The 21,079-nt window shown below is 30.4% G+C and overlaps 2 protein-coding genes across 7 annotated transcripts; both read left to right on the top strand.

Moving 5' to 3' along the window:
• The first annotated feature begins 482 nt into the window (after positions 1-482).
• On the top strand, positions 483-10,719 carry LOC113547983 (forkhead box protein K2). 2 transcript variants are annotated; one of them, XM_026948590.1, is made up of 11 exons: positions 488-1,584; positions 3,377-3,631; positions 4,153-4,311; positions 4,382-4,802; positions 5,054-5,205; positions 5,287-5,501; positions 7,535-7,678; positions 8,239-8,350; positions 8,418-8,619; positions 9,897-10,111; positions 10,489-10,719. In XM_026948590.1, the coding sequence occupies exons 1-10, from the start codon at positions 1,244-1,246 to the stop codon at positions 10,107-10,109; spliced, it is 2,214 nt and encodes a 737-aa protein (XP_026804391.1). In that variant the 5' UTR covers positions 488-1,243; the 3' UTR covers positions 10,110-10,111; positions 10,489-10,719. The 2 variants fall into 2 exon arrangements, with proteins under 2 accessions (XP_026804392.1, XP_026804391.1); XM_026948591.1 differs by having other exon boundaries at positions 483-1,584; positions 5,290-5,501; positions 9,897-10,719.
• A 1,739-nt stretch (positions 10,720-12,458) lies between these two features.
• LOC113548452 (zinc finger protein 713-like) lies at positions 12,459-20,584 on the top strand. 5 transcript variants are annotated; one of them, XR_003404889.1, is made up of 9 exons: positions 12,460-12,885; positions 17,003-17,301; positions 17,380-17,556; positions 17,825-17,923; positions 18,012-18,207; positions 18,273-18,478; positions 18,768-19,065; positions 19,152-19,883; positions 20,022-20,583. XR_003404889.1 is itself a non-coding variant. In XM_026949335.1 (8 exons), exons 2-8 carry the CDS (start codon positions 17,011-17,013, stop codon positions 19,829-19,831), a joined length of 1,947 nt encoding a protein of 648 aa, XP_026805136.1. In that variant the 5' UTR covers positions 12,459-12,900; positions 17,003-17,010; the 3' UTR covers positions 19,832-20,584. The 5 variants fall into 5 exon arrangements, 4 of the variants coding, with proteins under 4 accessions (XP_026805136.1, XP_026805132.1, XP_026805135.1 ...); XM_026949335.1 differs by having other exon boundaries at positions 12,459-12,900; positions 19,152-20,584; XM_026949331.1 differs by having other exon boundaries at positions 19,152-20,583.
• Positions 20,585-21,079: the final 495 nt, after the last annotated feature.

The following is a 21,079-nucleotide window of genomic DNA, read 5'->3' as shown; positions in this document are numbered from 1 at the left end:
ACTGGTAGATCCGTCGTCACCGGGGAACTAAGTGTACACATACTCAGGATGAGGAGCGAAGAAAATTTACAATCGAACTCAAACTAGTGGTCGCACACGCGCTTAATCTAAAACGTCATTTCGACGCTAACGGCAACGATATTCCTACTTGTAAAATACAAATAATACTATCATGCTTGTCTTCTACAGTTATTTATAATCAAAAACGCGGTCGGCCGGCGCGACAACGGTGTGTGGCAGCCCGCGTAGAGTACCGTCATAACCCCAAAAAAAATTTAATAAAACAGAAAGAAAACGTCGTTACGTCGACTGCCGAGAAACAGTGACGGAATATTGGGCCGGCGGGCGAACGGACGCGGGAAAGAATTATATAAAAAACGATAAACCGGCGCGCGCGCCGCCGCCGCCGCCGTGGGATTTCGTCGTCGGTTCGACGCGTGTCCGACGATCGACGACGACACCGCCGCCCACATCGTCACCGTCACCGCCACTCGACGTCAACAGCAGCACCGGCCGCCGCAGCAGTTCGATCGTCACGTGGTACACACCCTCCACCCGAGGCCGCCGGTCATCTGCTGGTAAACAAACGGGCACACCGCCGCCGCCTTCCCCGCACCCGAACACACGCACACTATCGCGCCAGCGCGAGCGCGCACACACACACACACGCCACAAGGAGTCACGCGCACGCACAAACACACACACACACACGTTCATTCGCACTCGTACTTTGGTTTTTAGTCGTTCGCATCGCTGTCCGTCATCGCCGCCGTTTCGGGGAAAAAAAAAATAACAGCAGCAGCAGCAGCAGCAACTCTCGCGGTCTCGCTCACTCCCTCACTCCTCGTCGTCTTCCACTCGCTCACCATCACGTCCGACCATCATTCTGTCTCCGTCTGTTGCGGTCGGAACGTCTGTACACGGCCGTCCACTGTGCGTGTGCGCGTAACGCGTCGTCGATTCCGCCGCGCCGAGTACGTCTCGTGCACACACACCGGTGCAGGTTACTCGCCTACACTCGCCCGGGCCCGACGACCACAACACCGCCGCAGCATCGAAACGAACAACCGCCACCGTACCGCGCGATATCGTCGTCGCGTGTTATCGTCTCTATCGTCGTCCGTTGCGATACCGCATATCGCCGTCGCCGCCCGCCGAAGTACAGTGTACACGCCGCCACACGCACACCTCCGTCGCAGCAGCATCAGCCGACACGGTGCTACGTGTGCAGCACGCGGGGACCATGTCCGACACGGATTGGACGCTGCACGCGCTCAAGTCTATGCCCGGTAGCCCAACTAACGTGCAATGGGCCCCGGACCAGGACGTGACGGGCGTGATCGCCAAGCTCGAGGGTCGCGAGCTCGAGTACCTGATCCGGCAGAAACGCATCGTCATCGGCCGGAATAGCTCCAAGGGCCAGGTAGACGTCAACATGGGCCACTCGAGCTTCATATCGCGGCGTCACCTGGACGTACTGTACGAACACCCAAACTTCTATCTGACGTGCCACGGCAAGAACGGCGTGTTCGTGGACGGCGTGTTCCAGCGGAAGGGCGCCCCAGCGCTACAGCTGCCCAGGAGGTACGGTACCCGGACGGTGGTCGTGGTGGCGGCGGCCCGCAAAGGCCGTCGTCGGCTCTGTGCGCCAATACCCGGTCTTTGCTTACGGTCATCGTTAACGATACCGTCCCGGCATTTGATTTTTCCAATTCGATTTATATTTTTTGATCTCCGCTAAAAAATCGCACGCGGCGCCGCCCCTCTTTCCTTCCCCCCGTCGATCAGTTCGATCCGGCCCGGCGGTCGCTGTGTTTACACACAACGTTTTGTTTCCCAAACGAAATGATAAACGAATCGGAAGACACGACGTTGTTACGGGCGATCGATGATAACGTGTTTTTGTTGTTTGGTTATAAATGGCTGCGCGCAAGTGTGTGCGTGTGTAACGGGTTTTCAAGGTCTCCCTGTTGCCAAAGTTCAAAATTGTCGATTGTTGTTCATACACGCGCATGCGACGCGTTAAAAAATATTTCCCTTATCATTGTTCAGAATCGCCGGACTCACGAACACAGCATTAGGTTCTGGGTCCGACAGCCACCCCAATCATCGGTGTATTAACAAAACGTTCTAATGACACTTGGCCACCGATTTGCTTCTCTCTAAACACATTAGGTTTTGTCACCCTTACTCTCAGCTTGAAATTTCATTGATGTTTTAAAGTATTTAGTATTTTTGTTAATTTCCCATATAAGTATCAAATCACATCATTTAAGTCTAAATAAAACTATACTAGATATACAAAATTCCTTGACAAAGTATTTCCAATGGGAGATCTCTTTATTCCGTTATTCCTGTGCTATTATTATTCTATCAATTAGATTTATTGTTCTAATTTATTTGTAACAGGTTGCTGAATAAAGAATTGAGTTTAAAAAAATATATATATACACAAAGTTCATCATTGTTTGAGATCCCAATACCTCACAATATTATTGATCAAACTATACGTATTAAATACTTAGTATAATAGTTAAAGTACATTACACACAAGAATTAATTTTAATTATTGTCCACATTACCTTTAATTAATCTATATCTAAATGAATTATAAAATATAGTTTAATAAATCTTATTAAGTCTAATTTTAATATTGTGTTTGTACATATTAATTTTGATATGTGTGGTTTTTAGTCATTAAACAATATTTGTTGAATTACGTAAACTTAAATAGTACATACTTAAATATTTCATTAAATATAAAATTAGAATTGTTAATTTTTTTACATTACAAAGTCAAATATGTTTTTAAACTGTTTGCTTTTGCAATAAGAATTATTCATAAATGTAAAATACCATTTATATGTCTGATAAAAATATTAGTTTTAAACCAATGATTAATACTTGCTACAAATAAACAATAAGGAAAAAATACTATAGATGAATATACAATTGGTTTTTAATATTAATGAATAATGATACAATATTTTAAATAGTGTTATACCATTATTACCACTCATAGACTTTTTATATATTTTTAATATTATTTTGAAGATACAATTGCAACATCTATTTTGATTACAAGACTTGTATTTATTTTATATCATTACCTACGCAGTATATGTTCAATTTTAAATAATTAATTACTCTATTGATTATCTGTGTCGATATTTAGGTACTATCTATCAATAATAGGTACTAATTGTTTAATACAAGGTTTTTAATATGTCTTATTAAAACTAGTAGTTTCTTATATTTTCTTTTAGTTAATTTTTGCAAAAAATAAATAAAATAAACATTAATCGATTAAAATTATTTATTAATCTAATAATGCAAAAAATTATATAGTAATTATTAATTATTTTGTTTTCTGTAGGTGTTTAATGCGATTTCCTAGTACAACAATTCGGCTAGTGTTTTATTCATTGATAGATGAAATGGCACCACCTCCTGTACTTCAGAATACATTTATTCAAACTCAAACTAGATCAATTGCAACACCTTCAAGAAGTTATGCAAGTCCATTGAGTATAAATATTCCTCCTCAAGTCATCAAACAAGAGCCTTCAACATATTTGTCAAAGGAAAATAGATTTATGAGTCCTTTTCCATCTCCTACTGGTACTTTAAGGTGAGCATAAATTGAATTTAAACATATTTTTCTTATAAATAATATAATTATAATATTATTAATTAGATCGTTAATGTAGTATGATACAATGTGATCAATTTCTATTATTTAATATATATATAAATGTGTATAAAAAGCTTTGTTATAATAATATTTTACTAATTATTAGAGAATTTATAACTAAATGTTTCAATAAAAATTGGTCATATTATACTTTATATTTTAATTTTATTTTTTAGTTATTTTTTTCTGCAATTCATTTTTATTAATTGTTTATACTTAAATAAAAAAAAATAAAGAATATGTTGATAAGATAATTTTATAAAATGAAAATGCAAAATAAAACTAAAGTCTTAATTACTAAGAGTGTTTATTAGTGGTGGTGGGCGGGCTCATTGTCATGCATAATAGTTGCAATCGGCCACTGATGTGGAATTGGACAAACCTATACCGCCCCTAAGTAGTATTCTTAATGTGAACTGACAATAAACACATTTATTTTATGATTTTTATTTGTTTAGTGCTGCAAATTCATGTCCAACTAGTCCTAGAGGAGGACACAATCGACATACACTTGGACCAGATTTGCAAATGGCAGCATATGCTGCTGCAGTAGCTCATCCTGGTCAAATAGGTGTAATTTCTACACCCACATCATCTGCTATTTATGTAGAAGAAAAGTAAGATTTTTTTGTGAATTTTTCATTAATATATTTATGTTTATAATTTATGTGTAAATTGTTTGTTTAGTAAACACATAAATAATATGTCTAGTCAGAATAGCCGAGATGAAGAAACTAGCCCATTAGATGCAACTGTTTTTGATGTTAGCATTGGTAATGAACCATTTGTTGGTGATTTTTATAGAAATGGTACATCAACATCCACAGGACAAAATTACAGTCCTCCTGAAACTGTGATCCAAGATAGATCAACTCCTATAAATAACAATAATAGTAATTCTAATGCAAAATCTAAAGATGAGTCTAAACCACCTTATTCATATGCTCAACTCATTGTACAAGCTGTTGCTTCAGCTTCTGATCGTCAGCTTACTTTAAGTGGAATTTATTCCTATATTACCAAAAATTATCCTTATTATCGATTTGTGGATAAAGGATGGCAAAACTCTATAAGACACAACTTGTCATTGAATCGATATTTTATAAAGGTAATTAGATTACTATAGTTAGATAAGGTAAAATCTAATAAAAAGTGAAACTCATAACTAAATTATTACTACTCAAAATATATTGAAAAATATATTCAAAATATGATGGGAAGTGATTTAAGAAATTTTATTATAAAGTGACTCCTAATAATTTTAAAAAATAATATACAAAAAGTTAGATATGTTTATTTAAATTGTTACAGCATTTTTTTTTAGGTAACTAATTGTTTTATTTTTTCATTTTTATTAAGGTTCCTCGTTCACAAGAAGAACCTGGAAAAGGAGCTTTTTGGAGAATTGATCCTTCATCTGAACAAAAATTAATTGAGCAAGCTTTTCGGCGTAGACGTATAAGAGGAGTGCCTAGTTTTAGGCTTCATAACTCATTTGGAATGTCTTCAAGGTAATTTAATTTAATATTTAAATAATTTATTATAAACTTAACATCAAAGTTATATCATTGTTTAATTTAATCTTATTTAAGAAGTGCTCCTCCATCACCAAGTCACATTACTGGTGGCGAATTATCAATCGCAGATTCGTTATCTAGAGAAACTTCACCATCGCCTCCAGTATCTTCTTCAGACCAACAACAAGATGAAGTTTGTCTGACAAATTCTATCTCAAACCAAATTAAATCACCAAATAAAATTTCTCATACAAATGGTGTTGGTGTGCTTCACTATGTCTCATCAACAGGTAATAATTCTTATATAATTAAAAATGTATGTTACATAATACTAAAATGTATTTAAATGCGATATATTACTGTTTAATACAACAGTTCTCAAACTTTTGTTTTACGTACCACTTACGCATATATTAATCAGTTGTGTACCACTAATGACTAAAAATAGAACAATCCAAAATTCAATTGTACAGTTAAATACATCTTTTTTTTTCAATAATAAGGTAGTATAAATACTACAACTACAGTATAATAATTTTTTATATATTAGCTTTTTTAAAATAAGATATGAAATAATTGAATGGGTTTATTATCCAAAAGCGTAGCACTATGTAATCTTTTGCATACCACAGTTTGAGAACTGCTGGTTTAACATATTCTCTGGTTATATACTCATATGGTATTAGCTAATAATTATTCTTAAAATTTATTTTCAAGTAATAGATATAGGCTTAGAGACTTCATACATTTGCTTGATATTTTTGGATGATTAAGTAAATAACTTATTTTAGATATAATAAATCTAAGTACAAAATTATATTTTCTTGTTATTAGGTTTTTAATCATTAAAGTATTATGTATGCATTTTCTAGATTTTGAAAAGCTTTCTTCAATTTCTGTAAAAGTAATAAAAAAATCCATAAAATGTTTTTTATATTTACAAATTTATATTTTTCACTCATTATAATTTGCGCTCTTACAGCCCATACAAATATTTATATTATTTGGTCTTGTAATTTCGATTTTTGTAACAATAACCATCATATAAAATTGAACCGAGAAAAATAATAATACTATTAATTAAACATTTTAAATAACCTATTCTAAAAAACTTTTAATGTTTATATGTATAATTATTTGTACATTTCTTAGATTTGTAAGTCAATTGGCATAACTATCAACATTAAGAGGACGTAGTACCCGCATGTGTTGTCTTCGTCTTACACACGTGAAACATAGCAAATTTTCGTTCACCAGTTTCAATATTGTGCTGTTGGTTTTTGATATTAGAGTGAACTGACCTATTATAAAATTTAAAGGTAAGATTATTATCTAGGGCTCCTTGTAGCCTTTTATTGATATTATTTTTAAGTAAGTTTTGATCTTTTTTAAACTATACATTTAAAATAATCATAACTTATTTAAAAATAAAAATATCAACAAAAAGCTATGTGGGGCCCTGGATAATAATCTTACCTTTAACTTGTATAGTAGGTCAGTTTACTCTAATTTGCTATGTCGTACGTGTGTAAGACGGAGACAACATATGCAGGTTCTACGTCCCCTTAATGAAATATTGAAAAATGTATTTATTGATTATAACACATAAAAACTAAAAATAAATATTTATATAGACAACATTTTTATTAATTATTTTTATCCAATCTTGGAAAATGCATTTTTTATAATAATATATTTTATCTAATTGTATAGTTTTAATATTTTTAATTATGTAAAAATTTAAAATATAGATAAGGTTATAGAAAATTATTGAATATTTAATTTGTTATTTTATATATCTTTAAAATTAAAAAATCTAACTGATAAATAATAATTTCAACATTATATTATTTTTTAATTTAATTTATTTAGTTTCATAGTTACCTTATGCTACAAACAATATGAAACTTGAATTATCTTTCTTGTGCACACATCTTTAAATTGTTATATTTTATTGATAATAACATAATTTCATAAAAAATCTGTCTATTCGAATAGTTATTATTTTGCTAATGATACATACAGAGAAGTGGCGTACGCAGGGAGGGTTGTCAGAGAGGTATGAGACCCTCCTTAAAAATAAGTACCTGTTCAAATTATGAAAGAAGGATTAAAAAAAAAGGTCAATTCATGCATATAATTATGATATGACACCCCCCTTCAAAAAATCCTGCGTACGTCACTGATATATGTATATATATATACTTTATTTTATATTGTTAACTAATAACAAACAGTTGCTTTTTTTATTTTTAAATTAAAAAATATTCACCACTTAATCTTAACAACAATTAATAAAAAAAATGCTTAAATTTTTGTTTAGCTAACAATGAAACTTTAGAAATGCAAAGTCCTCAACAATTAACGTTCTTAAAGTCACGATTAGTCTTGCCAGTGACAACTTATAGTAAATCTACAACTAGACATATTACAATAGTAAACAATGGACTTCCAACATCTCAGTCAGGTAATTATAATTTATTAAAAAATATAAATACAAAATTAATATTTACAGACAAAAAAACACTCTAATGGTGCAGATCTTAAAAGGATATCAACACTACTTATTTTTTGTCACTTTAACCTACATGTAAAATAAACAAAACATTCTCACAAAATCTTTTATATTTTTATATTTTTAAATTACTTTAAAGTAAAATTACCTATTACATAGATTATAAAGGATAATATATTTATATAATGCAAAATATTGTTTAAAAACAATTTAATATACATTTAACTTGACAAAAAAATTTTTAAGTTAAATGATAAAATAATGAGATTATATATCGAACCCTTAAAAATATTATTTTTGTGAGTTTTTTTATAACAGATTATTTTACCTATGATTACTTTAAAATTATAAAAAAAAAAATGACTTTACATTAATACATTTAATCTATGTTGTGTACAGGGTGTGAAAATAAAAAAAAATATTGTGATGATATCCACTCAAATCTACTAAAATTCAACTAATATTCTCTTAGAAATTAATATTTAACTGACACAAAATGTTTGTTTTTATAGGAAGCACAACTAAAACTAACTTAAACTTTATTGCCTTTCCTCCACCAATCAAGGAGTCTTTATTGCCACAAGCTCCTGTTATTGTGCAAGCTTTAGATCAGACATTTGATGCGTAAGTTATTAGAGAGTTTAAATTGATAGATTTAAATTACTCTTAATGCTATTGTTTTCAATTCTAGTTCTAAGCTGAATCATGCATTAAATATTGATAAGGCAGTTAACCATCATAAACAAGTTGAAAATAATGAACCACATGAGGATATATCTCAAAATAACCCTACTCAAGGCATAGAAATAGAATCTGGAGAATTCGGAGTTCAAGATATTCATGAAGAAATTATTGACGATACTCAAAAGACAACAGGAGAAAATATAGAACAGGTCAGTTTACCACAAAAAAAAAAGGAATGTTATATATTTATAGAAAATTTCAATTTATGCAATTAACGCGTTTATTGCATTGTAGCATATCCCAATTGATGCTAATTTTTTTATTGGCACTGTATCTTATTATCAAATGCATTATGATTAAACTATTTTTTATTAGTTCCTCTTATAAATATTATTTATAAGTATGTGCATGTCATACAATAATATTAAAATTTTTTGATTTTAAAGAATTTATTTTTAAAATCACCATTATACACTATAGTAGCAGTTCCTAAACTTTTACGGCACATTAAAAAATAGTTAGTGATTTGTGGAACTTCTTTTTTTAAATAATATAAAATAACTATCTCAATAATCACATACATCTGGCAGAACCCTTGAGTTGTTCTACAGAACCTTAAGGATCTACAGGCCACATTTTGGAAAACGCTGCTCTATAATATTCATTATACTCAAATATTATGATCTGCCGTTAATGTTGTAAATTATTCTAAAATATTATTTTATTTTATATTTATCAACTGCAAGTCATTAAATTCAATTTTGTTATCTATTATTATACGTCCCGTACTAGATTTATAGTAAATTTCTTATCTGTTTTTTTTTTTTGTCACTAGTCACAATAAATACAAAAACTTATCTTATTTTAGTATTTTTATTGACATTTAAAATATATCACCTATGAATAATCTATTTTTGTGTACTTTTTGTTATTTTGATTGTGTATTTTCAATTTTACAATATTAAGTTAATATTACAGCAGATATTTTTATGTTTTGCTGCTGGCTGCTATAACCTAATTACTAATTAGTATTAAAATATCATCATTTAGTGGTCAAAGAGAGATTAACGTACATGAGACTACTACTAGGTCGTACTCCAACATAATATGTATTAGATATTAATGATATTATCTAACATTATTATCCTGATTCTTATATTCACATTTGTCTATTTCACTATTTATTACTATTTCCCAAATTCCCAAATTCTTAGTTTTAGCAACCTTTGTCCTTAACCTATTTAAAATCATCCATATTTTAATTTGTTAATTGAAGATAGTGTTTCTCTCAAACATTTTATGCTTATCTAATAGTCTTTCTTTTTTTTAAATTTTATTTGTCTTGTGTTTTATGTAATTTTAATATGATTATAACAGTATTCACATACTATTAAACATTAAATTGGTATTTTACCGTATCTTTTTTCTTTTATAGTAATATACATAAGCCTATTTTATTCATTGTTTTGTGATTTTTTTTGTTTAGTCATCTAAGAATTTCAAATCTGAAGAATCTTCTGAAAATGGAAATCAACAAGTCGTTGGTGAAGAAGTTGAAGAGGAAGAAGAAGTAGTTGAAGATAACAATTTTGAAGAATCCAAAGAACCGGATAATAACTATTCTGATAATTTTCAAGAACCACAAGCTAAGCGTGCCAAATTAAATTATTATCAACAAGAAATAAATGGCGTCCCTTAAAGGTAATTTATAATTATTAAAAGTTTAAACATGTTATTGTTATTTAAATAGGTCTTATCTTAAGAAAACTTTTTTCTGTACATAAATTATGTATAAATTTTAAGTGGGCTACAAAATTATTGTTATTGTAATACATTGTTCTCTTTAATTAATTTTGAATTATCTAGCTTAATCAAACTAGGTATTTCTCTCCATCAAAATATTTAGTTATTTTATGAATTAATAAGTAATATGTTTTTTTTTTTAATATTATTTTTTGCTTGAGCAGAACTATAGGCAGTTAATATATTATGTTATAAGATACCATACTACATTAATAACAATGTGTAATTGTAAGAATATTGTATTTTTGCTAAACATTTTTTTATGATTGTTCTAGCTATTATGATATTATACAAATTATCATTGCAATTGTAAAAAAAATCCAAGTGAACAAGGTAGCCCTAAATTTGACATGATGACCATCATTATCATTTTATCCTATGTCTCATTATGTTCCTTGTACATAACTGTAATAACATATCTATTGTAAAAAAAATTTTAATTCCAATTAATTGACAATTTATTTTTGGTTGATAGGGAATTTTATTCTTTTTAAAGTGCAATTACATTTAATCTTTCTATATTTTTTCTTTTGTTATTATTTTTTGTTGATTATAAATGTTATCAAATTAAAATAAATTGCCATAATTTTTAATCTGTATGTGGACAAAAGCTATTTTTTTCGGTTTTTAATTGTTTGAGAATTTTGATGTTATAAAGTTCATTTTTAAGAAATATGTGATTGGACATTTTATATTATACAAAAAATATAATATAATTATTTTTATAAAATAAGTTTTTGTCTACTTAAAAAAATGTGTTACCATTTGTGTTTAGAAAGATTTAGTTTACATTGGTATTAAAATTATATAAAATTAAATTTAAACTATACTCAATTTGTTGGGTTTAAACATAAACAAACTTATTATGTTGGAATTTTTAAACATCTTGTACATTTTTCTTGTTTATTTATATATTATAAATATTTCAAAAGTATTTTTCAATCAGCAAATAATTATTTTTTCATTTAGTTCAATACTAAAAAATAATAATAATATGCACAAATGCAAATGTGTATTTATAAAATATTGTATTACTGTCTTGGGGCATCTTTATTCGATGAATGTGCGTGGAACCCGGCTCTACCATATTTATGTGTACCCCGTCTCTAGTTGTATTACCCTAGGCAATTCCGACAAGCACAAATGTTTTTTTTTAAGATTGTAATAAACATGATGTTGTTAGTAGTATTTATATATATCATAATATAATAGATTCAAATTGTATTAAGGAATAAAAATAGTCAACGCAATACTTTTTTAGCACACTTGTAAGTGTAATATAAGATTACTATTTACTTTATTTTGTTGAGACATTAAATTTATAAATTATTTAGTTTGAGTGTTGTTATATATAAAAAAAAAAAATCAAATCGCCTTTCCCTCCTTTCTCCGAAGTACGTGGAACATATTTTGAAGTATCCAAGTGTTTCTTTTTATCCTAAAACGTAACACCATTAGTGTGTGTACGGTCCGTATAATACGGAGTTTGTATCGTGAGGCACTATAATAATAATATATTATTGTCGTATTACGCGGTATGTGTGAGTAAGAAAATAACAGCATTAAACTAAACTAGGAATCGATCCGTTGTACAAAAAAAAAAAAAAATATAAACGAAACAAAACATTAAAAATATGACGGTGGCATAACCGAAGATCACAGCAGCTGCTGCTGAATGCTGATGCGTGTGCATGATATAAATGACAAGGTAATATCAGGAGTTCGACGGTCATATACTCCGGTAGGCGCCACGTGACGTAGCGTAATGTATAGTAATAATGGTTTTTATGACATTATGATAATGCGAACAAGCAAGTGACGTGTTGCCGAGACTCGTACCAAATGTCGACCTGTACGTCATACGTTGTGGTCGGAAGCTTCGTTTCGCGCGCCTTTCTAGTTTCCGGACGTTGTCGCCGTAACATAACGGTAAATACAGTGTGACCAATAGAGCGTACGTCTGCTCACTAGTAGCTGATAAGGGGGCCTCCCGTGAGGAGGGCAAAGCACCATAGAACTACTACTGTATTTTAGCCTGGTGCGTCGTAACCCGACGGCGTTCAACAAGTAAAAAACGCGGCCGCCACCCCAAGGTCGAGAACCGGTCGTCACCGTCCGCGGGCGGCCCCGACACGGTAATACCGCGTCGCCGCCCGAGGCCGGAGAATTGACGGTCGGACCGTGTGGCGGCACTGTCGCCTCGGTGAAAACGTCCATTCGCAATGGCGTGTACGTGGACGGCGAAGGTATTCCGTAGTTTTTAACTGGCGGCCCGTGTTCACGTCTACGACAATCGAGCAGCGCGCGCGCGTTATGTAGTGTTAGTGTTTTTATTATTTTTATTATTATTATTATTATTTTTTTTTTCAATCTCAGAATATATACAACATACGTATATATTATGTATTTTATATTTTATCCATTATAGTTTTTTGATTTATGCCCGCGAAACGAATCACGAAAACCAATACCGAACATATTATTATTATTACTATTATTATTGTTGTTGTTGTACATAATAAAATATTATATTGTACATAAAACGAGCTGCTGCTGTCGCCGCCGTTGCCTGAAAAGCTGCCTCCCCCGCCGTCTGGTCTCGCTGCGAAAAAGACGTCGAATCGGAGCCACCGAAAGCTGACGTCTGAGCGTCGTCGCCGTCGCCGTCGCGTGTGAGTATCATCCGTGTGAGTAGCCGCCGCCGCCGCGTCGTCCCCGCTCACGTACAGCACAGGGCCTTCTCTCCAAAATGGCTCTGCCCCTACCTTTACGTAGTGGTGGCCTGCACATGTATGTGTGGACGGCGGTGCGTGTGCGTGTGCGTACGCGTTTTCATCCCGACTTGGGTCAACGGTGGTGTGCCGTCACCCGCCCGCCCATCCGCCCTCCAAGCGCTCTCGAGGTGTCCCTCTCCTAGGAGCATTTTTATTATTTTTTCCCGTTGTCGTGTTTTTTTTTTTTTTTTTATAATCGCATCGAACGCGCCGTCGCGTTCTTTTCCCGCGAGATAACGGTACGCACCTCGCACGCCAACGGTGGTGTCGTTCCGTAGTCGTCGTCGATCTCGATCGTTCGGAGAACAACCGAAATCTTCTGAAGGATCAGTTTTTTCCAACCCTTGGAAAGCTGGGGGCGCGAATCTATGGACCGTGTGCGATCGGAACGCGCGCGCCCTACGATCGCACGTTATTAAAATTATATATAACGATGACGAGAGGACCGCGGCGCGCGCGTCTCGAGAAAGTACAGGCGGCCGATTTTTATAAAATATTTCCGTACCGATAAGTAGGTCTTGCGGCATATGATAGTCACATCCTGGTTCTTTAGAATAATACAATTTTTTTTTTCCATTCCGTTCCTCCGCTCATTATACACGCGACTGGATAGTAGAAAGTGAAAGCGTGTACGTACAGTTTGTACGACCGTCTACTACAGTAATAATAATATATATTTTATATTTTTATTATTACATTGCTGGCAAGCGAGTGTGTGTGTTTGTTTGCGAGAATTGTACGTACGCGTGTGCGTTTGGGGCCCTGTTCTTGCCTGCGCGCGATTTACTTTTCGTAAAAACGCATTCGGACGCGTGTACGTTTTTCGGGACGCGTTCGCGACAAATTCGAGAAAAATCTGTGGGATAGACAAGAGTAGATTTTTTACCGACGTCGGTCCGCGTCTACGTTTTGTTTAATGTTTTCGCTGTTTTCAGCGCCGCGTACGAAACGAACAGCGGTGTAGTAATGATACCGTTGTAGTATTTTTAAGTACGAACCACATCGGTATTATTACATCAAGCCTAAAACAAAAAGGTACTACTTTTTCCAATCGATCATCTAATTTTGTCGTTTTCCATCGCTCGTCATCGTCGTCCTTCTCCTCTTCCGGACAACCAGTGGTATCTGACGACGACGACGACACCACCATTTCCTCTAAACGAGATTCGGATCTGTATGCATTTTCATTTTTTTTTTTTTTTTACTCTTAGTGGTCTATCACATTATTTATTTTCGGTGCAATGTCATTAAAACTTCGGTTCTCTGTTATCTACCCACTCGATGTCTGGCACTTTTTTATCTCGTATTTTCAATTGATTTTTTTTAATGATTAATCGAGTCTATTGGTATTTTTTTCTTCGCAAAATAATTATGTAACCATAAATGTCTTCGATAGCAATGATTGCCGACGACACATTTGCATTTGTTATTTTCCCGTGTTTTTTTTCCAATTCTTGTGTATAAAGTATCATTGCTCAATTTCAATAACACACAATATAAAAAATGTCTTTGTTTTACATTTCTAGCGCATAAATCCTTTTGCACCACTGCTTATTACTGTTTTTATCATTATTATTATTATTTATTTATGACACACCGATCTATTGTTTTTTCTACATAATCATTATACCAACATAAACATTATATCATGAAAAAATAGTTTTAAACAATATAGTTTTCTTTAAACAGTAAATATAAACAATGAATAATATTTTAAAATAACTAAGTATTTACTAACATTCTAATTTGTGAACAAATCATACTTAAAATTACCTTAAGGGTAACCTTAAATATTATACCAGTTAATAGATATATCATGGCTCTTCAGATTTTTAATTAATATTTTTAATACTAAATATTGTATATAATATTATTGAGTAAAACTTCTATTATGTGTAGGTATACGTATTAAATTAATTATAATTGTGTACATTTATTTATAGGACAGACATTAACTACCTAACTTCCCATTTTATTACTTTTATATTGTCAATGAGAGATATTATTGGTCAAGTTGGTTTTGAGATTGTCAATTTGTCCAAAGAATTTATACTCTGATTTTGTGTATCCGTCGATTATTGAGAAAATAATATTTTCATGATAGATTCTAGAAATTTTAATATAATAATTTTTTAAATATAATATATTTACTTCACTCTTAAAATTGCAATTGTTTTGTATTCTTAAGTCTTTGATATTGTCTGTTGAACTATTCATAATTCATTGCATGATTTTATACTTTCTGCTTTTTAAATTATATGGTGAATTTTAATAATATCATATGTATTTAATAAGGACAAGGTACTAACTAACATAATTCAGTAGTAAAAATATTAAAATAAAATAATTTAATTAGTTATAAAAACATTGGAGATCTTAGACTAACCATATTTGCTAATATTTTGTAGCTAATCCTCAATCCCCCCAAAAAAATAAGGTATTCATTATATACAATTAACCAGACACCATACTAAAATGATACTTAAAAAAATTGTTTTTATTATTAAATACATTTTAATACTTTTAAAATATATAAAGTTAAATTATAGCTTATGTAGTTATGTATCAATAACCTTCCTAAAGTAATGATTTAATAAAGCACGATCATAATAATTTTTAGGTCTTTAAAAATTAAACTTAAATTATGATAATAATCACATTTTTCAATTTGACTGTTTATCTTAGAAAGTAATAAAAGTAACATGGATACCTACTTAATTTAACTTTATACTCCCTGTACCTGCAATATTTTAGTATAAATAATATTCTTAGTGATTTCGTATTCTTGATTAATATGATTTTTAAACAATTTAGAAATATTTAGATTTGCTGTCCTTAATTGTATGAAAGATATTAACATAATATTTAAATGTGAATAGTATTAGGTAAAAGCAATTAATATCATATTAGAATTCTCTAAAGCAATTTAAAAATATTTTTACAGTTAATCTGTTTTAAATAGTGTTTGTCTTACTATCAATTATTAAATGTATTATTGGTTTTAATAATAAAGAAATAACATTTCTATGTTATTAAAATGCATTGTATGCTGCTCTTACTTTTAAATGCACAATCAATTTCTTAGAAAATCATTGAAAAAAATATATTATTAAATAAAATTTGAAGTACAATTATTTTCTTAAAAGTTTTCTTAATTGCCTCATTATATAATGATTAAATAGACCTTGAAATTTCTAATTTAGATTTCTATATTTATTCCATATGGAAGTGCCTACCAATTCAATAAAATCATAAGTTTTAAATTTCTAATATTTAAAGCTTAATTAATTTTAATAAATTTATATTAGGTTAAATATATTTATATAACTTCTATAATAAAGAAAAATATAAAATCTACTATTACATTAAATAATCAATTGTAAAACAATATTTAAAAATTAAAATAGATAAATATTTTATTTTATTTTGTGAACTTTTTTTTTAAAATTCCAAGTTTGATAAGTATATCTTGTATAGATATGGTAAATAATATAAAAAAAATTTAATATGTTAATATTCAAAATATTTAATAACAGACTTTATGTTATGAAATTATTATATAAGGTGACAATAAATAGCATTATCATGAATTATTTTTAACAATTTAAACAAATTTTTAGTTTTAAATGTATATAGGTATTTACTTTGTTGTTAGTTGAAAATTGTTTTAAACTGATTACCAAACATTTTTTTTAAATTTATATTGTCAGTGATTAAATATTTAGTTAGAGAATAAATTTAGTTTAATACAATGCTAGTGTTAGGTACTGATAATAAAAATGTTTGTTCATCTTTTATATTTTATTATTTATAAATATGTATATTTATACCAAGATTTGAATTCCTGATTTTATTTTGATTTCACAAGTTTGAATCAATAATGGAATGATAATAACAATATATTCACAAGTTAATTTATTGTTGAACTTTTATTTATTTTCATTTCAATTATGTTTGTTTAGAATATTTAATTATTTTGCATGTATGTATAAATAATTAATTATTTTTATTTTAGATTAAAGTATGAATACTGGAAGTTATCCTACATTTGTGACCGCTGCGCCGGCAACTTCATTTAACACCTGTTCAAGTGCAAACATGACTCAAGTGAATTCAGGAAACAAATATACAAATGTTCAACAACAAACTGATACAACTAACACTAATACAGTAGTTAATACTTCTAATACTAGTGGACAAGTCGTTGCACTATTGAACAGTGATGAAGCAGGTGTAACTTATTTGAGGCCTCTGGATTCAAATGGTTTTGCTGTAAATCTAGCAGGAGTTGGATCATCTAATCAACAAGGACAAGTATGTTAAGCATTATTTTTAATTTAATATCATATTATATTTTATACTTTTTTTAATATTCATAATATTTTTATTTAGATATTTACTATTCCCATAACTGTTCCTGGTTCTAAGCCTGGAGAACAAAGCCAAACTATACAAATTCAAGTAGTTGGGCAAGGTGGTATATCTGGCGATAAACTTTTGCCTGTTTTTGGTCCAGTATTACAACTAGCATATAACCAACAACAAGACAATGGAACCATTCAACTTCAGGTTAGTTATCTCATATAATAAATTAATAAACAAATGAGAAATAGATGCTTAATTTTTTGGCCAAAAAAACCTAAATATTTTATGATAGTATTATTTTTAATCTTTGGTTTGATGAAAATATCTTTTAAAAACGTAATTAATGTTTTAGTTATTTTATATCACCAATTTTTACTATAACTGACCCTGTTTTTGGAAGTGATGGTTTACCTTTGCTCTAGTGTCGTTCATCTTTAAATTTTTTCCTATTTTTATTTTTTTATTGTATTAGTTGCAGCAAGAAGGTGATGTTTCAAATGACCAAATACATAATAATAACAACGATTCAATGCAATCGTCTGATTTATTACAAGACGTTCAAGAAGACCAAGTAATTACTTTCCATTGATTATTTGTGTTTTTAATTTGATGTTTTATATGATAAATAGTAAATAAATGTATTATTTTAAATGTGTTAGGATATGATTCAAGATGTCAAACCAGTAATTATCGAACAAAGCGGCACAGATAGTAATGGTTTACCATTTCCATTAGCAGTAGTGGTAAATCAAGACATGGTTGTGCGGCGTAATCAGCAAGACAACAAAATAATTGGCGATCAAAAAGATAATCAGGCGGACAAACGATTAAGAATTCAAAATGAACAAGATCCAGGTAATAATAAAAATACCATATGTATTTTATTGAATTAAAGATTTAACAAATTATTTTACTTCCAGCAAATCAATATGTTATGACTTACTCATCTAATTCAAATAATTCTGTTTCATTGGCTGATTATATTTCAATGAATCACGATAATATACCTCTTGGACATTTTTTAAAATTTTCACCTGATAATAATAAAAGAGATAGTATGGAATCATCTGGTAACCAAGATGATGGCAATAGTGAAATGGTAGTTTACGAAGATACCAATAGTGGGGTAATTATGAACTCATTTCTCATCACCCGTATTAATTAATTTAACTGATCTTAAAATGCTACAAAAACTTAATTTTAATAGTAGTATGAAAATATTCTTCTTGTATGTTAATTTTTGTGAATTTGGATAAAATATTTTTGTATAGATATAAAAAGTACCAACTAAAGAAAATATAACATTTTCTTTAAATGTCAACAGCTCGGTGCTTTCTTAAAATAACGTGTTTAAACAAAAGTTTTATCCTAGTTAACTAATCCAGTTCTTAACAAAATATTGTTTACAATTTTAGGAAAAGGGTAAAAGAAAAAAAAAATACAAAAAGAAACCACCAGCTGCTCGAAAACCACGACCTGGTCAAATACATATTGCAACTGCCTTAGATGGTACACTTCTATTTTGTTGTCCAGAATGTAGTATGGCTTACCCCGATAAAGAAATGCTTGAACAACATTTAGTTGCTCATAAAATAGAAAGAAGATTTATATGTGACTTATGTGGTGCTGGACTTAAACGAAAAGAACATCTAGAACGACATAAATTAGGTCACAATCCAGAACGTCCATTTGTTTGTAATGTTTGTTGTAAAGGTAAATTTTTGTTTATTATAATCAGTTATTGTTAAATAAAAACATATAATGCATAACATTAAGTATTAAAAATTCTTATAATTTAGGTTTCAAAAGAAAAGAACATTTAAATTTACATGCTGTGATCCACTCTGGTGTAAAAACTGAAGTATGTCAGGATTGTGGTAAAGGTTTTTATCGACGAGACCATTTAAGAAAACATACTCAAAGTCATATTACTAAACGTTTAAAAGAAGAACATGCAGCTCTTCAACAAATGGCAGAACAAGTAACAGTATCAGATCGTCAAAAAATGTCCGTCCCCGAGCTTATCCAAAATCAAAGTCATTCAGGACCAATCATTAACTTGGCTCACCAAGAAATGATAATTGATGCTGTTGCAAGTGGAAGACACGACAGCCCTACCCCTCCAAATGATCATCAAATTGTCATCACCAAAGGCAACCAAAAACTTACTGAACAAGAGTTGATTATACTACAGCAGCAGCAGCAGCAGATTCAACAACAACAGCAGCAGCAGCAGCAGCAACAATTACAACAACAACAGCAACAGCAACCAAATAGTCCAAATATAGCCCAACAAGAAATGATCATTGAGGCTGTAGGACAACAACATCATAGTCCATCTCCACCACATGTGGAACACCATCAAGTCGTTATTACTAAACTAGAACCAACAGAAGATTCAAGAGAAAATGAAAGTATTGTTTTGACTCAGTCTGATGCTAGAGAAGCACTTGGTTTACTACACCATCAATCTCAATGACCTATACTTTCAACTGCCAAGGTGACAATTAAACAGGAGCCACCATAATAATGCAAGTATACTATTGGTAATCTATATTAATCGTTTCCTAAAAGTCATTTGATCTAAAATCAATGTTAACATATATATGATACTATTTTTAAATTCTACCAAAAATAACTTCCATTATTTTTTTTTAACAATTATATAGAAACAGATGTGCTCAATATTGTAAATAATAAAATTTACATGGATGACATTGTTTTGCATGAACAGCAAATAGTTTTGTGAGTTTCAATATTTTATTAATACAAACTTATTATATTTTATTATTTCTGACTGTCAAAAGTAAATGTCAACTAAAAATTTTCCGTTCATCTAGCCTTTTCATTATATTGACGCTTAATATTATTTAAGATCATCAAATTATAATGTTTTATTTTACTTTAATTATATCATCATATTATTGAATTTTGAATACATTTTGGTTAAATAGAAGATTCTGAGGAGAAAAGACTCATTGCTTATTTGAATTAAATAGGATAAAACAATAAAAAAAATCAATCTTGCTCACCCTTCTTTATTTGTTGAAGATACACAATTCATCCCATTGACAAAATTAAAACCTAAAATATAGATTAATCTGCAGTACTAAAAGCAGAATAATAGACGACATATTTTATATTTTTTTAAATTTTAAAACATTAAGGTAATTAAAAATTATTATATAAAAAGTGTATAGTCTATTTTATTTATAACAAAATTGTATATTTCTAACTTTCATTATTATTGATGAAAATATTGTGTAAACATGTTATTTTTATTTTTTACTAAACATTTTATTGTTTGTTATATTATTATTAAAATATTTATGTCTAAAGTATAATAATAATATATTTTACTTTATTAACAAAAACTTGAATATAAATGTAGCATGCTCTACATTTAAATTAAATTATTTATAACAATATGATATATTTTTTAATTTATTGAACAGTTCAATAATGTGTACATTTCCTATTAATGCTTGATAGTTTCATTTTTTTTTTTATGTTTTATTTTATTATGACTTTTTTAACCACATTCTTTAATAGAAAAATCGTACATTATCAATACAATTAGTTTTATATTAAATAATTGATTTAAAATATGTTTGATACTATAATTGACCAAAGTTTGGTAAATTACATATATTTTATTACCAAATATAATTAAAAGTTAAGTCTATAATTTTTAATAAATTGTAAATTAACGCTTTTAAAAACATCT

This window comes from Rhopalosiphum maidis, chromosome 1 (genome assembly GCF_003676215.2).
Source record: "Rhopalosiphum maidis isolate BTI-1 chromosome 1, ASM367621v3, whole genome shotgun sequence".
Taxonomy (NCBI): domain Eukaryota; kingdom Metazoa; phylum Arthropoda; class Insecta; order Hemiptera; family Aphididae; genus Rhopalosiphum; species Rhopalosiphum maidis.
Note: the sequence above shows the minus strand (reverse complement) of the source record. Positions and strands in the feature narration are given on the sequence as shown.